At 37.6% G+C, this 17,079-nt stretch overlaps 1 protein-coding gene across 7 annotated transcripts in view; it reads left to right on the top strand.

Moving 5' to 3' along the window:
• INTS12 (integrator complex subunit 12) overlaps positions 1–17,079 on the top strand; it is a 60,302-nt gene that overhangs the window by 4,658 nt on the left and 38,565 nt on the right. For 6 of the 7 annotated variants that reach the window (XM_035030227.1, XM_035030225.1, XM_035030228.1 and 3 more), the window contains exons 2-4: positions 10,620–10,784; positions 14,817–14,969; positions 16,725–16,912. In XM_035030227.1, the coding sequence (XP_034886118.1) occupies positions 10,629–10,784; positions 14,817–14,969; positions 16,725–16,912 (497 nt within the window). In that variant the 5' untranslated portion in view covers positions 10,620–10,628. Of the gene's footprint in view, positions 1–3,032; positions 3,050–10,619; positions 10,785–14,816; positions 14,970–16,724; positions 16,913–17,079 lie in introns of those variants that run through there. The other variant, XM_035030226.1, reaches the window with a different exon arrangement.

Here is a 17,079-nt window from a genome sequence, read left to right as displayed (position 1 = left end):
TTTCATGTATCTGTATCTGTGTGTATACACACACACACACACTTAGGACTTTGTTTTCTAGAATCCTCAGTTAGAATGATATGGCTTTTTTCCAGTCTGTTTTGATCATGGATTTTGGAATATACAGGGAAGGATTGTATAAAAGTAACATAATTTGGTATAACTCCAGGAAAATATTTTTGGAAATTACAAAGGAAATAAATTGATAAATTAGTTGCTGACCTCTTTAAGGATGTCAATAGATGAAGAATAAATTTTACTATGTGTGCGTTTGCCAGTAAGAAAGAAGAATAGAAGCCAGAGAAGGCAACAGAAAAGGGGTGAAGAAAAGTAACATAGAAAACTAAAATATAAAGGATAAAACACATAACTATGAATGTTTTATATTAGGCCCATCTACTGTTTTCTCTTTGATGAGGGGAAAAAAGTTGGAGCAAGGAGGTGCCAATAAGGACAAAGCAGAGGGAACAATGAATTGGAGGCTTCTATAAATTCAAAGTGCAGGTGGAATGGGAGGAAAGAAATGGGGCAAAAACCAAGCAAACAGAAAACCCAAAAGGATGGTTGACCTAGTACCCTGAAGAGGTTTCTGGGTCAAAACAGTGGAAAAGATAGAATGATGGGAGATCATAGTCAAAAAGTAGAGTAGTTGTGGCTAGTTTCAGGCTTCAGTGGCTGAAGTTGACGTCCTTGGGGTTGAAGGTTTAAGAGTGCAGGAAGCTGGAGATCATCAGTATAGATGCAAATTTAGCATTGCTGAAGATGAAGGTGGGGAGGAGGAAGAAGATGAGCATGGTTCCATACTTTATCAACCTTGAAGGTGCAGGTGTGGATTTCAAGAGAAGATGCTGATGAATGGTGGTCATGGAATGTTTTTCCAAAAGCAGCAATATGGAATAAGATCTCCGTAGACCTTCTTGCTCTTTGAATAGGAAGTCAAAGGAACACCATGTGGGAGATGGTGGTAAAAAGGTGATGTTATGGGGGAAATAGTAAAGAGATACAAGGAGAGCTTAAGAAAAAATGTAGAAAACATAGGGGAATATATTGGTAATGAGTGGGGGCTACAAGACAATGGGCAGCTAGCAATGAAGTTAATGTGGAGAGAGAGAAGGGCTGAGCTGAAAGTACTGGAGGGCTTTTCAAGGGAAAGGTAGTTTGTACCTTAAAGCAGCCTTGATGTATACATAATAGGGAAAGGGAAACTAGAAGTTACTAGGTAGACTAAAGCAGTGGCCTCCAAATTTGTCTCATTATTCCATGAGTGTAAAATTGAGCACACTTCCATATATGTTAGTTGTCAATTATGTGCATACACTACTATCATTCTATATATTAATAGCTTATTTTTAATAAAAAATTAAAAAGAAATTCTTATATTTTTTCCCAATATTGCAATATGAAGGCCACTGGGCTAGAGGGAAAGTAATTTAGGGCATGGGTACAAAGCCTGTTCAGCTTGACAACTGCAGGATCGAATAAGAAGAACTGACTCCAAGGTTCCAGTTGGAAAGTTGGTATTGATAACATGACCTCTATGGTCTTATCATCTAGGTGCTGACTCTTGTCCCCTAATCTGTAATGCATACCTTTTATTGGTGATTATGGACTTACATAACAATAAATACTTTGCTTCTGGTTTTCAGCATAGAAATTTCAAGTAATGGTTTTTCTAGTATATTAAAAGGATTCTTTTCAGTATTAATCCTTCGATCAGTCTCATAAAAGAAATGGTTTTGAATAAGTAAATACTATGTTTGTTAGCTATAAAAAGTTACATCAATAAAATGATTGGGCTGTATTCCCCTTGAGCACTCAGGAGGAATGGCAGGTTTATTCTTTTCACTGTGGACATTTCAATGAGGAACTGTTTTCTCTATCATCTATATAGATGATGTATGGAATAATACCATCTTAAGAAGTGACAGAGGTTGCTTCTGAGTTTTCATTAAGTTACTAATACAGCTGTTTGAGGTAGGTTATTTTCCTATTAGTATTGGCTTTTGGATTCATGAATGATTCACATATTTTAGTAGAGCACAGAATTTGACAATAATTCTGAGGCTATCAGATAAGTAATACTTTCTTGAAAACTTAAAAAAAAAAAAAAAAGCCTAAGGGTGTGTGTGTGTTTCCTGTCAAAGTTGGAGAGGGATTGGGGAGAAGTAGATGGGTAAGGAACAAACAAATTTCATTTCAGTCTGAACTTTCATATGCCAAGATTCAACCTACAGCAAGTTTTAATGGTTTTATAAATCCCTGAAAATGAGAGATTACTGTGGAATTGCTGACAGATCCTTAACTCTAATAGTGCAAGTGTGTTGCATTATTACAATATTAACCTCAAGGATAGAAGACAACTTCAAGCCCTACAATATTGATCAAAGGATTGAACACAAAGTATACACTTTTATTTTAATAATTCCTTGCCTGGAGAAGTATTTGAAAAAGTGACACAAGAAATAGAATCACATGATAGCATTGATATTAGCTGAAAACAAAACTTTTTAAGGTTTGGAATTTCATAAGCCTTTGATGTATGTCTTCACTATATTTTAAGCTCCTAATGACACAGAGCATTATCATAAGCCCTATGGGAGAGATTTTATATTATGTATGTATGTGTATATATTTTTTTTTTAAGATTTTATTTATTTATTCATGACAGACAGAGAGAGAGAGAGAGAGGCAGAGGGAGAAGCAGGCTCCCAAGGAGCAGGGAGCCCGATGCGGGACTCGATCCCAGGACCCTGAGATCATGACCTGAGCCCTAGGCAGACGCTTAACCATCTGAGCCACCCAGGCGCCCCTGTGTATATTTTTTTTAAAGTAGCTATGGCACCATTCCTCAGAGACCTTGCTTTTTAAAAATAAGTTAATGCGGGGGAGGAGCAAGATGGCGGAGGAGTAGGAGACCTGGATTTCGTCTCCTCTCAGGAATTCAGCTGGATAGGGATCAAACCATTCTGAACACCTACAAACTCAACAGGAGATCTAAGAAAAGAAGAGCAACAACTCTCTGAACAGAAAAGCAACCACTTTCTGGAAGGTAGGATGTGCGGAGAAGTGAATCCGAGGCGATATTCGGGAGGATAGACAGCGGGGGAGGGGCCTCCATCGGCCGCTTCTGGCAAGTGATAGAACTGCGGAGCACAGAATTGGAACTTTAGAAGTCAGCTCCGCTGAGGAACGTCACTCTGGTGGCTAAGCGGGGGGTGAAAGCCTCGTGGGACAGTGTGGTCTCAGGAACCTCGGGGACACAGACCGGGGGTGCCTTAGTGCGGCAGAGCTCCCAGGTATCAGAGCGGGGAAGCCGGCTACAGAGATGGAGCTGAGGCGCGGGCTCTCAGCTCGGGGTTGCTATAAACCGTAATCCACGGCACAGTCAGGCCACTGCTCCTCCAGCAGGGACCCAACAAGCGGCAGATCCAGGGAGACTCACCTTTTTCCCCGAGGGGGAGCAGCGTGGGAGCTCACCGCAGGGATCTGCTGGGTTTGGAGACTCCACATGGGGTCGGGTGCCAGAGGTAGAAACGCGCGGTCGCAGGCCGGGTGAGCACGGAGTGCGGCCGGAGACCGGGGAGACGGGAGTGACTGACGGCTTTTCTCTGGGGGCTCACTGAGGAGCGGGGCCCCGAGTTCTCGGCTCCTCCGGAGCGGAGATTGGGAGGCCGCCATTTTCACTCTCCGCCTCCAAAGCTGTACGGAAAGGTTGCAGGGAACAAAAGCTCCAGAGAGCAAACCCGAGCAGATTACTTAGCCCGGACCGGGCAAGGGCGGGGCAATTCCGCCTCTGGCAAAGATTTTGGAAACCACGGCAACAGGCCCCTCCCCCAGAAGATCAGCGAGAACAGCCAGCCAAGACCAAGTTTACCGATCAATGAGAACGGCAGAACTCCAGCGCTAGGGGAATAATGCACATAGAATTCATGGCTTTTTTACCATGATTCTTTAGTCTTTCAAAGTTAATTTTTTTTTTTACTTGTCTTTTTTTTTTTTTTGAATTTTTCTTTTTCCCTTTTTTCAACCAACATCTTGTCAATCCCTTTAAAAAAAACCACATTTTTATTTTTCATTTTTAGAGTCATGTTCAATCCCTTCATAGTAGTTACCTGTATTTTTGGCATATATATATAAGTTGTTCTCTCTTTAAAATTTTGAGATAGTTTCTTCTAACAGATCAAAATATACCCTAAATCTCTAGTGTATGGTTTTTTTCCTACTCCCCTGCCTGATCATATTCTCTGCCTTTTTTTTTCTTTTTTTTTTAAATCCTCTTCTTTCTTTTTTCAAAAACTTCTTATCAATTCCTTTTATAAAATTTTTTATAATTTCCATCTTTACAGTCATATTCCATCCCTTCATCATATCAACCCTTATTTTTGTACATATATAAATTTTTCTTTCTTTAAAATTTTGGGAGGCACTTTCTTCTAACAGACCAAAATACACCCAAAATCTAGTGTGTGGCACTGATCTATATACCAGCCTGATCATATTTGATCACATTCTGGTTTTTTTTGGTTTTGTTTTGTTTTTGTTTGTTTTTATCTTTATCTTTTTCTTTTTCTATTTTTTCTTTTTCTTTTTTCTCTCTTTCCCTTTCTTTTCCCACTGCTTCAGGTCTTTTCTGATTTGTTTAGAGTATATTTTCTGGGAACGTTGTTACCCTGTTAGCATTTTGTTCTCTCATTAATCTGTTCTCCTCTGGACAAAATGACAAGATGGAAAAAATCACCTCAACAAAAAGAACAAGAGGTAGTACCAACTGCCAGGGACCTACTCAATACGGACATTAGTACGATGTTGGATCTAGAGTTCAGAATCATGACTTTAAATATACTAGCTGGGCTTGAAAAAAGCATGCAAGTTATTAGAGAAACCCTTTCTGGAGAAGTAAAAGAACTAAAATCTAACCAAGTAGAAATCAAAAAGGCTATTAATAAAGTGCAATAAAAAATGGGGGCGCTAACTGCTAGAATAAATGAGGTAGAAGAGAGAATCAGTGATATAGAAAATGAAATGATGGAAAATAAAGAAGCTGAGAAAAAGAGAGATAAACAACTACTGGATCACAAGGGCAGAATTCGAGAGATAAGCGATACCATAAGACGAAACAACATTAGAATAATTGGGATCCCAGAAGAAGAAGAAAGAGAGAGAGGGGCAGAAGGTATAATGGAGCAAATTATACCAGAGAACTTCCCTAATTTGGGGAAGGAAACAGGCATGAAAATCCAGGAAGCACAGAGAACCCCTCTCAAAATCAATAAAAATAGGTCAACACCCCGACATCTAATAGTAAAACTTATAAGTCTCAGAGACAAAGAGAAAATCCTGAAAGCAGCTCGGGAGAAGAGATATGTAATCTACAATGGTAGAAACATTAGATTGGCAACAGACCTATCCACAGAGACCTGGCAGGCCAGAAAGGACTGGCAGGATATATTCAGACACTAAATGAGAAGAATATGCAGCCAAGAATACTCTATCCAGCTAGGCTGTCATTGAAAATAGAAGGAGAGATAAAAAGCTTTCAGGAGAAACAAAAACTAAAGGAATTTGCAAACACAAAACCAGCCCTACAAGAAATCTTGACAGGGGTCCTCTAAGCAAAGAGAGAGCCTAAAAGCAACATAGACCAGAAAGGAACACAGACAATATACAGTAACAATCACCTTACAGGCAATACAATGGCACTAAATTTCTATCTTTCAATAGTTAACCTGAATGTAAATGGGCTAAATGCCCCAATCAAAAGACACAGGCTATCAGATTGGATAAAAAAACAAGACCCATCGATATGCTGTCTGCAAGAGACTCATTTTAGACCCAAAGACACCCCCAGATTTAAAGTGAGGGGGTGGAAAGCCATTTACCATGCTAATGGACACCAAAAGAAAGCTGGGATGGCAATCCTTATATCATACAAATTAGATTTTAAACCAAAGACTGTAATAAGAGATGAGGAAGGACACTATATCCTACTTAAACGGTCTGTCCAACAAGAAGATCTAACAATTGTAAATATCTATGCCCCTAACATGGGAGCAGCCAATTATGTAAGGCAATTAATAACAAAAGCAAAGAAACACATTGACAACAATACAATAATAGTGGGGGACTTTAACACCCCCCAATGAAATGGACAAATCGTCTAAGCAACAGATCAACAAGGAAATAAAGACTTTAAATGACAAACTGGACCAAATGGACTTCACAGATAAATTCAGAACATTCCATCCCAAAGCAACAAAATACACATTCTTCTCTAGTGCCCATGGAACATTCTCCAGAATCGATCACATCCTAAGTCATAAATCAGGTCTCAACCGGTACCAAAAGATTGGGATCATTCCCTGCCTATTTTCAGACCACAATGCTTTGAAACTAGAACTCAATCACAAGAGGAAAGTCGGAAAGAACTCAAATACATGGAGGCTAAAGAGCATCCTACTAAAGATTGAATGGGTCAACCAGGAAATTAAAGAAGAATTTAAAAAATTCATGGAAACCAATGAAAATGAAGACACAACTATTCAAAATCTTTGGGATGCAGCAAAGGCGGTCCTAAGAGGAAAGTATATAGCAATACAAGCCTTTCTCAAGAAACAAGAAAGGTCTCAAGTACACAACCTAACCCTCCACCTAAAGGAGCTGGAGAAAGAGTACCAAATAAAGCCTAAACCCAGCAGGAGAAGAGAAATAATAAAGATCAGAGCAGAAATCAATGAAATAGAAACTAAAAGAACAGCAGAACAGATCAACGAAACTAGGAGCTGGTGCTTTGAAAGAATTAACAAGATTGATAAACCCCTGGCCAGACTTATCAAAAAGAGAAGAGAAATGACCCAAATCAACAAAATCATGAATGAAAGAGGAGAGATCACAACCAACACCAAAGAAATACAAACAATTATAAGAACATATTATGAGCAACTCTATGCCAGCAAATTAGATAACCTGGAAGAGATGGATGCATTCCTAGAGATGTATCAACTACCAAAACTGAACCAGGATGAAATAGAAAACCTGAACAGACCTATAACCACTAAGGAAATTGAAGCAGTCATCAAAAATCTCCCAAAAAACAAAAGCCCAGGGCCAGACGGCTTCCCAGGGGAATTCTACCAAACATTTAAAGAAGAATTAACACCTATTCTTCTGAAACTGTTCCAAAAAATAGAAATGGAAGGAAAACTTCCAAACTCGTTTTATGAGGCCACCATTACCTTGATCCCCAAACCAGACAAAGACCCCATTAAAAAGGAGAACTACAGACCAATATCCCTGATGAACATGGATGCAAAAATTCTCACCAAAATACTAGCCAATAGGATCCAACAGTACATTAAACGATTATTCACCATGACCAAGTGGGATTTATCCCTGGGCTGCAAGGTTGGTTCAACATCCGCAAATCAATCAATGTGATACAATACATTAACAAAAGAAAGAATAAGAATCATATGATCCTCTCAATAGATGCAGAAAAAGCATTTGACAAAGTACAGCATCCTTTCTTGATCAAAACTCCTCAGAGTATAGGGATCGAGGGTTCATACCTCAATATCATAAAAGCCATCTATGAAAAACCCACAGCGAATATCATTATCAATGGGGAAAAACTGAGAGCTTACCCCCTAAGGTCAGGAATGCAGCAGGTATGTCCACTATCACCACTGCTATTCAACATAGTATTAGAAGTCCTAGCCACAGCAATCAGAAAACAAGAAGAAATCAAAGGCATCCAAATCAGCAAAGAAGACATCAAACTCTCACTCTTTGCAGATGATATGATACTTTATGTAGAAAACCCCAAAGACTCCACCCCAAAACTGCTAGAACTCATACAGGAATTCAGTAAAGTGGCAGGATATAAAATGAATGCACAGAAGTCAGTGGCATTCCTATACACCAACAACAAGACAGAAGAAAGAGAAATTAAGGAGTCGATCCCATTTACAATTGCACCCAAAACCATAAGATACCTAGGCATAAATCTAACCAAAGAGGCAAAGGATCTGTACTCAGAAAACTATAAAATACTCATGAAAGAAATTGAGGAAGACACAAACAAATGGAAAAACGTTCCATGCTCATGGATTGGAAGAACAAATATTGTGAAGATGTCAATGCTACCTAGAGCAATCTACAGATTCAGTGCAATCCCCATCAAAATACCATCCACTTTTTTCAAAGAAATGGAACAAATCATCCTAAAATTTGTATGGAACCAGAAAAGACCCCGCATAGCCAGAGGAATGTTGAAAAAGAAAAGCAAAGCTGGCGGCATCACAATTCCGGACTTCCAGCTCTATTACAAAGCTGTCACCATCAAGACAGTATGGTACTGGCACAAAAACAGACACATAGATCAATGGAACACAATAGAGAGCCCAGAAATGGACCCTCAGCTCTATGGTCAACTCATCTTTGACAAAGCAGGAAGAAATGTCCAGTGGAAAAAAGACCTTCTCTTCAACAAATGGTGTTGGGAAAATTGGACAGCCACATGCAGAAGAATGAAACTGGACCATTTCCTTACACCACACACAAAAATAGACTCCAAATGGTTGAAAGACCTCAATGTGAGACAGGAGTCCATCAAAATCCTAAAGGAGAACACAGGCAGCAACCTCTTCGACCTCAGCCGAAGCAACTTCTTCCTAGAAACATCGCCAAAGGCAAGGGAAGCAAGGGCAAAAATGAACTATTGGGACTTCATCAAGATAAAAAGCTTTTGCAAAGCAAAGGAAACAGTCAACAAAACCAAAAGACAACCGACAGAATGGGAGAAGATATTTGCAAGTGACATATGAGATAAAGGGCTAGTATCCAAAAACTATAAAGAACTTCTTAAACTCAACACCCAAGAACAAAGAATCCAATCAAGAAATGGGCAGAAGAGATGAACAGACATTTTTCCAAAGAAGACATCCAAATGGCCGACACATGAAAAAGAGCTCAATATCACTTGGCATCAGGGAAATCCAAATCAAAACCTCAATGAGATACCACCTCACACCAGTCAGAATGGCTAAAATTAACAAGTCAGGAAATGACAGATGTTGGCGGGGATGCGGAGAAAGGGGAACCCTCCTACACTGTTGGTGGGAATGCAAGCTGGTGCAGCCACTCTGGAAAACAGTATGGAGGTTCCTCAAACAGTTGAAAATAGAGCTACCATATGATCCAGCAATTGCACTACTGGGTATTTACCCCAAAGATACAAAAGTAGGGATCCGAAAGGGTACGTGCACCCCGATGTTTATAGCAGCAATGTCCACAATAGCCAAACTGTGGAAAGAGCCCAGATGTCCATCGACAGATGAATGGATAAAGAAGAAGTGGTATATATATACAATGGAATATTATGCAGCCATCAAGAGGAATGGGATCTTGCCATTTGCAATGACGTGGATGGAACTGGAGGGTATTATGTTGAGCGAAATAAGTCAAACAGGGAAAGACATGTATCATATGACCTCACTGATATGAGGAATTCTTAATCTCAGTAAACAAACTGAGGGTTGCTGGAGTTGTGGGGGTGGGAGGGATTGGGTGGCTGGGTGATAGACACTGGGGAGGTTATGTGCTCTGGTAAGCACTGTGAATTGTGCAAGACTGTTGAATCACAGATCTGTACCTCTGAAACAAATAATGCAATATATGTTAAGGAAAAAAAAAAGAAGATAGCAGGAGGGGAAGAATGAAGGGGGGGAAATAGGAGGGGGAGACGAACCATGAGAGATGATGGACTCTGAGAAACAAACTGAGGGTTCTAGAGGGGAGGGGCGTGGGAGGATGGGTTAGCCTGGTGATGGGTATTGAGGAGGGCACGTTCTGCATGGAGCACTGGGTGTTATGCACAAACAATGAATCATGGAACACTACATCTAAAACTAATGATGTAATGTATGGGCATTAACATAACAATAAAAAATTAAAAAAATAAAAATAAAAAATAAAAATAAGTTAATGCATGAGATACCACAATCTAAATGTGATCCAATAAGATTATCATTAGTATGTTTTCTGAGGCATTAAAGGTTGAAGCTGAGGACTAAGGAGATAAAAAGAAAATGTAATTGAGGTGAAAGCTGCAGCACCAAAAGCTGCAGCACCTTTATAGCTCATTCCTTGATGCTTCCTCTAAACCATTGCCCTCCTGTGACACCTCACCCCCCAAAATCTTTTTTTTTTTTTGGCAGTGGAAATAAGGTTTGAGAGAAGAAATTTTGGATATATTATATATATAAGATATATAGTAAACCTGACCTAAACAGATCAAATTCTTGTATATTGAACTGTAAGTGTATATTTTAAAACAGAGTTAGGAAGGGCCTCTGTGGCAGGAAGGAACTTAGCAGGATTTAAAATTTAACCATGGATGTGGATACATACAAAACTGATAACGTTCTTGCTTCAGGGGAAAAGAATTTGGTAGGGATAACAAAGAAATTTACTTTTTTCTTTAATAACCTTTTTCACATTTCAGATTTTGTATCATGGGCACAGTATTACCTATTGCAAATAAAAGAACAAAATAGATAAACTTTAACATAGATAACTGTTCGTTGTCTCTAAATGAACCCCCCCCCTTCTTTTTTCTTCAGGTGTTTGCAATGGCTGCTACTGTGAATTTGGAACTTGATCCCATTTTTTTGAAAGCACTAGGCTTCTTACATTCAAAAAGTAAGGATTCTGCAGAAAAGTTAAAGGCACTACTTGATGAATCTTTGGCTCGGGGCATTGATTCAAGTTACCGTCCATCTCAGAAGGTACCTATGTGAATAAAAAGCTTTGGGGGGAGTTTTGTAAGGCCTGTAGTAGAACAGTGTTAATACTTAGATCATCTCAAAACAATCTCCCTGCCATAATAATCTTTCCTTAAGGCATGAAGAAATTATATTCTTTAGTGTTCTTTTCTTCCTTCATGCTTTCAGAGAACTGTTACATAGAAAAGTTAGCTGGGTGGGAGGGATATTCTGTTCTACTACTTTATGTGTAGATTAACCCACTTATTTATGATTTAATTTCTAATTCTTTATGATCAAAACATTTTTTAATTTCCTGGATGAAACCATAATTTGTAATTATTCTCTAATGTTTTGCGGGCCAAAAATCATGAAGTAAAAGGACAGGGATTTTGCAGTGAAGTGGATTGAATATGGGAAGGATAATTTAAGGGAAAAAAGAGGTGTGAATGAACTATGAGAACTGTGTGGCTCCAACTTTGATAATAACAAAGCAGCCAAACAACTTTATGTGAAAAGAATATACATTTTGGATCCAAACCTGTAAATCCCAGCTTGCCTCTTGTTAGTTGTATGGTAGTAGATATTATATCCTGAACATTTATTGTGTTTAGGGTACTTTTCTGCATGGTGTGTGTGTATAATTAATTTTAATTGTGATAATGATCCTTTGAGATAGGTATTGTTTATTTTCATTTAAAAATAAAGGAACTGATTACAATATCATTGTATATTGTGCCTGGGTGGCTCAGTCGATTAAGCGTTTGACTTCGGTTCAGGTCATGATCTCAGGGTCCTGGGATCGAGCCCCACACGGGGCTCTCTGGGCTCAGCTGGGAGTCCACTTGTCCCTCTGTCCCTCCCTCTGCTTGTGCTTTCTCTCTCAATAAATAAATAAAATCTTTAAAAAATAATAAAAAAATAAGGAAACTGGGGTGTGTAGTAACTTCATTTCAGCCAGCCTCTATTTCTTTAGTAGTAAAATGGGGATAATAAAAATTACCTTGTAAAATTGTGAAAATTAACCAAAGATAAAGTATGTAAGTCACCTAGTGTAGTATCTAGCTGGTACATAATAGGCTTTTCATGAATGGCAGCTCTTATTATATTCTGTAATACCTGATACATTCTTTCAAACCTTTCTAAAACTCTAGAGCCCTGAAACTCCAAGTCACCCAGGTCTTTAGACCTAGGTACCAAACTGAGGGAAGACAGAACTACATCACTCACTCAGTCTAATCCACAATCTCAAACTAAAGACAGGCCCAAATCCCAGACTCAGTAGCCAAGTCCCAAACCCAGTGCTTAAGTAAACTGGTATTTTGCCCCCAGTCTTCTTTCAGCACAAACTCTCATATTCTCAAGTCTTTTTGCTGTGTTTTGAATAGTAGGGCCAGTGTGTCCTTGTTTCTTCTACCATCCTCATTCTGGTAGGTTCAGTGAGTTCAAACTGACCAAATTATACAACTCTACAGAATATACTAGTAAGTTTATTCTGCTCTGAATATGGATACTATCCCAATAGGAAAAACCTATTATTACTAAAGAAGCAGTACTGTATTTTGAGATTCTAAAACAGAAGGAAGTTCATCTATTAAAATACATGAAAAATTTGTTTTGATTAAAAAGCCTCCTGCCCTTAGATTTCTAACTGGAGTTACTTCTGTTGATCAACCTAGAGAATATACTCTGTTAGGTATTTAAAAAGTATGGATTCACTTAATTGTAGCCTTTAGCTGTCCATTTCCATTTCTAAGATGGTAAGAATCACCTGGAGGCAGTGGTATGCTTGTATCTTTTTTTTTTTTTCCTAAGATTTTATTTATTTATTTGACAGAGAGAGCGAGAGAGCACAAGCAGGGGGAACAGTAGAGGGAGAGGGAGAAGCAGGCTCCGTGCCAAGCAGGGAGCCCGATGCGGGGCTCAATCCCAGAATCCTGAGATCATGACCTAAGCCGAAGGCAGACGCTTAACCATCTGAGCCACCCAGACGCCCCAGCAGTGGTATGCTTATAAACATTAACAACTGGCTCTCCAAATGTAGTATCAACATAAAAATTAGTTGATATTTCATTTACATCACTGAGTAAGTCAAATGTGAAGTAATGAATTCAGAGGTGCCTGGGTGGCTCAGTCGGTTAAGCATTGATCAAGATTAGCTCTTGATCTCAGCTCAGGTCTTAATTTCAGGGTCGTGAGTTCAAGCCTTGTCTTGGGCTCCATGCTGGACATGGAGTCTGCTTATAGAAAAGAAAAAGAAATAATGAATGTAGAACTTAACTCATCCTTCAATGACTTGTAACTCTTTTGCTGAATTAGATAATAGTTTTCAAATGCTGCAAGATTATGTTTTTTGTTTTTTTTATGTTAGAGACACAATACACTTCTAAGTTTAATCTGCATTACCTACACTTCTTCTATCACTTTCCCAGGGCTACACGAGTGGTCACCAAACTTTATGTAAAGTATCAAATACTAAATGTTTTAGGTTTTGTGGGCCACATGGTCTCTGTCACAATGATCTAATTCTGCCATGGTAGCATGAAAGCACTGCAGGTTATACATAAATGAGTGAGTATAGCTGTGTTCTAATGTAACTTTATTTATAAAAAACAGGAAATAAGGCCAAATTTGGCCTCTAGGCCTCAGTTTTCCAACACCTGGTCTAGACAGTCGGCACAATAAATCAAGTGTAGCTACCAATAAGTCTAAAGCCCCGTTCTTTATCCCTTCCCCATTTCTTCCTCCTTAGAGGTTACCACTGTTCTGAAGCTAATGTATATCATTCCTGTTTGTATTTTTATACATTTATGTATTACCACAAAAAAGTAGACTGCACTCAGACATTCTGGTTTATTTAGAATGGGAGGAAATGCCCTCCTTTTTTGCAGGGTGATTCCAAGGAGTTATCATATATGTAAACTTTTTATACTATTAGCAGTGGATAGCAAGTATAAATATCAGCAAAGTGGTAATATAAGACAAGGAGGAAAAGACAACCCGGAGACTGAAAATATTTGCAAATCAATTATCTGATAAAGGACTTGTATCCAGAACCTACGAATAACTTTTTAGACTCAGTAATAAAACGAACAACTCTGTTTTTTAAAAAGGGCAAAAAATTTTAAGGAACATTTTACCAAAGAAGATATATGTATAGCAGATAAGCACTTGAAAAACTGTTCAACATCATTAGACATTAGGAAAATGGAAATGGAATCCATAGTGATATACCACTATATACCTATGACAATGTCTAAAATTAAAAAAATTAGCCAAACCAATGTTGATGAGGATGCTAAGGAGCTGGGACTCTCATATACTTCTGGTGGAAATGTAAAATGGTATACTGCTTTGGAAAATGGTTTGGTAGTTTCATACACCCACCATATGATCCAGCTGTTTTACTCCTAGACATTAATTCTAGAGAAATGAAGTAAATGTCCACACAAAGATTTGTGCATGAATGGTCATAATAGCTTTATTTGTAATAGCCCCAAACTATAAACAAATATCCACCAATAGATAAATGAATAAACAAATGGTATATCCATTTGATAGAATATTATTCAGCAATATAAGGAATGAACTGTTGATATATTCAGCAACCTGAGTCAATCTCAAAATAAATAGGCTGAGTGAAAGAAGACAGAAAAAAAGAGTATATACCATATGATTTTGTTCCTATAAATTTCTAGGAAATGTAAACCAATTTATAGTTACAGAAAGCAGGTCAGTGGTTGCCTGACGATGGTGGGGGTCATAGTTTCTCTAGGGTATATACCACTAAGAGTAATTATAGTGGGCCACAGGGAAACTTTGGGGGATGATGGATATGTTCTTTATTGATTGTAGTGATGGTTTCATGTGAAAATTACCGATTTTACACTTTATACAGTTTGTATATCAATTATTTCTCAATAAATCTTTTTTAAAGAAATGGATGTTACATTGGTCCAAACATTTCTTAATTTTCAACTAAAAATTGTTTATGATCTACTTTTTACAATTTGTTAGAACATTTAACTACAAGTATCTTTTTATTTCATCTTTTAGGATGTGGAGCCACCCAAAATTTCAAGCACAAAAACTATTTCTGTTAAGCAAGAGCCCAAAACATCATCCAGTCTTCCTTCTGGCAATAGTAATGGCAAAGCCCTCACAACTGAAAAAGTAAAGAAGGAAGCTGAAAAGAGACCAGCTGATAAAGTAAGAATTAATTTAATCTGCCTTTAAAAAGAGTAAATCAGTTATGCTTATAGGCAGGAACAATGTTTCTTTTTGTGCTCACTTCTTTTACATAATAGTAGGTAAAGTACATAATAATTACTAGTAAACATATTTTGATAATTATAGATGTTGATTTTTTGAAAAGTGAGTAAAATTTAGAAACATTATTTAACCATTTACTGAAGTCATTATCAATACATATTTAAACCCTAGGGGATGTACTATTTTAAGTATAAACTTTAATCCATAACTTAAATATTCTAGATGGAACAGTTGTTGAGAAGAAAAGACAGGAGAGAATAAAGATGGAAGTGACTAAACATGAAATTTGTTACAGAATGGTGTGTACCTTAACAGAGCTACAGATAATTCTTGGATTGCCTATTTTGAATGGTTTTTGCACATAGTTAATTATTAAGATTTTAGCACTTAGTAAAAAATACATTTAAAAAATCTTTAGTAATTCTTGCCCTCAAGGTGGAGTATTTTAGTCTCATGTTTTCATACTCTTTCTAAATATTGGAAATATTTACTATTCATCAACTATATAGTATTTTCTGTGCTTTTAAGTTTGTATAAATGGTATCATACTGTACATGTATATCTTTTGGCAAATTACTTTTTCATCTCTCAGTAAATGTACTTTTGAAATTCAGCTGTGTTGATAACATGAAGATGTAAATATTGCTTTCAGCTACCATATAATAGTTATTCAGTGAATAAATCAGTTTATCCATTCCCCTACTGATGAGCAATTAGCTTATTTCTCCTTTTTTTCTATTACAACGGAGCTTCAGTGAGCTGCTTTAAAGGTAAATTTGTGCACACGGTGATAGTTTCTATAGGAGGTATATCTATAAATAGATGTAATAGGATAGGTACATCTTCAATATTACTAGACATTGCCAAGTTACTATCAGAAGTGCATATACTAAATTTGTACTCTCGCCAATAAAGTATAAAAATTGCAAATTCTCCATGTCTTATCAGACTTTTTAATTGTTGCAAATCTGACAGGTATGTGTGTAACATTTATATCTTAAAGAGAGGAGCCAAAATTTGCTTTGAAGCAAATATGGCCAGTGTCTGGATGACTGGGAGATGGTTTGTTATTTACTTCTTTTCAATATATTTCAAATATCAGTAGTTTAAGATTTTATTTATTTGAGAGAGAAAGAAAACACAAGTGGGGGGAGGGGCAGAGATGAGAGGGAGAAGTAGACTCCCCACTGATCAGGGAGCTCCATGTCTGCTTGATCCCAGAACCCAGGATCATGACATGAGCCAAAGGCAGACATTTAACCACCTGAGCCACCCAGGTGCACCAAATATTGTAGTTTATAATTTAAAATATTTAAGATAAAAAGTAGCCATAAAAATAGCCTTTTTAGTGCTGTGGCTTCTCATTTCAAAGTATCTGATAGGGGAACAAAAGACCATATAGGTAAATGCATTGAACCAGAATTCTTTAATGGGTAAAAGAATACAAAGACAGATAGATACATGCTAAAATGTTCTGATTTTTTTATTTCTGCCTTGCTGGTTTCTTGTAATATATTGATTATGAACTTATTATAAATCTTCTACAGATCTTTAGTGTTTAGAACTGTCCCTAGCTATGTCAAAATACCTGTCAAGTGGACTTGGTCATTGCAAGTATCCTTCTTATCCATCTCTCCATGATTTAAGGTTTATTCTGACATGTTACTTTCTGATTGTCTGCTATTTTTATAGATGAAATCAGACATCACAGAAGGAGTTGATATTCCAAAGAAACCTAGATTGGAGAAACCAGAGACGCGGTCCTCTCCCATTACTGTCCAAACCAGCAAGGATTTAGCTATGACTGACCTTTCCAGTTTTGAGGAGACTAGTGCTGATGATTTTGCCATGGAGATGGGATTGGCCTGTGTTGTTTGTAGGTAAGTTGTACCTTTCTCTGGAAAGATTCTTTTGTTTTTGTAAAGAGCAAACAAAAGGAAAAAAAAAATCAGACCAGTTGTTTGATGTTAATATTTTGTTTTTATAATTTGGAGGTGGGTAGGAGATAAGTAGATTATTCTCTATGAGATGCCCCTATAGCAATTTA

Source organism: Mirounga leonina, unplaced genomic scaffold, assembly GCF_011800145.1.
Source record: "Mirounga leonina isolate KUSES-001 unplaced genomic scaffold, KU_Mleo_1.0 Mir_357, whole genome shotgun sequence".
Taxonomy (NCBI): domain Eukaryota; kingdom Metazoa; phylum Chordata; class Mammalia; order Carnivora; family Phocidae; genus Mirounga; species Mirounga leonina.
The sequence above is the reverse complement of the archived record's forward strand: the minus strand, read 5'-3'. Positions and strand labels throughout refer to the sequence as shown.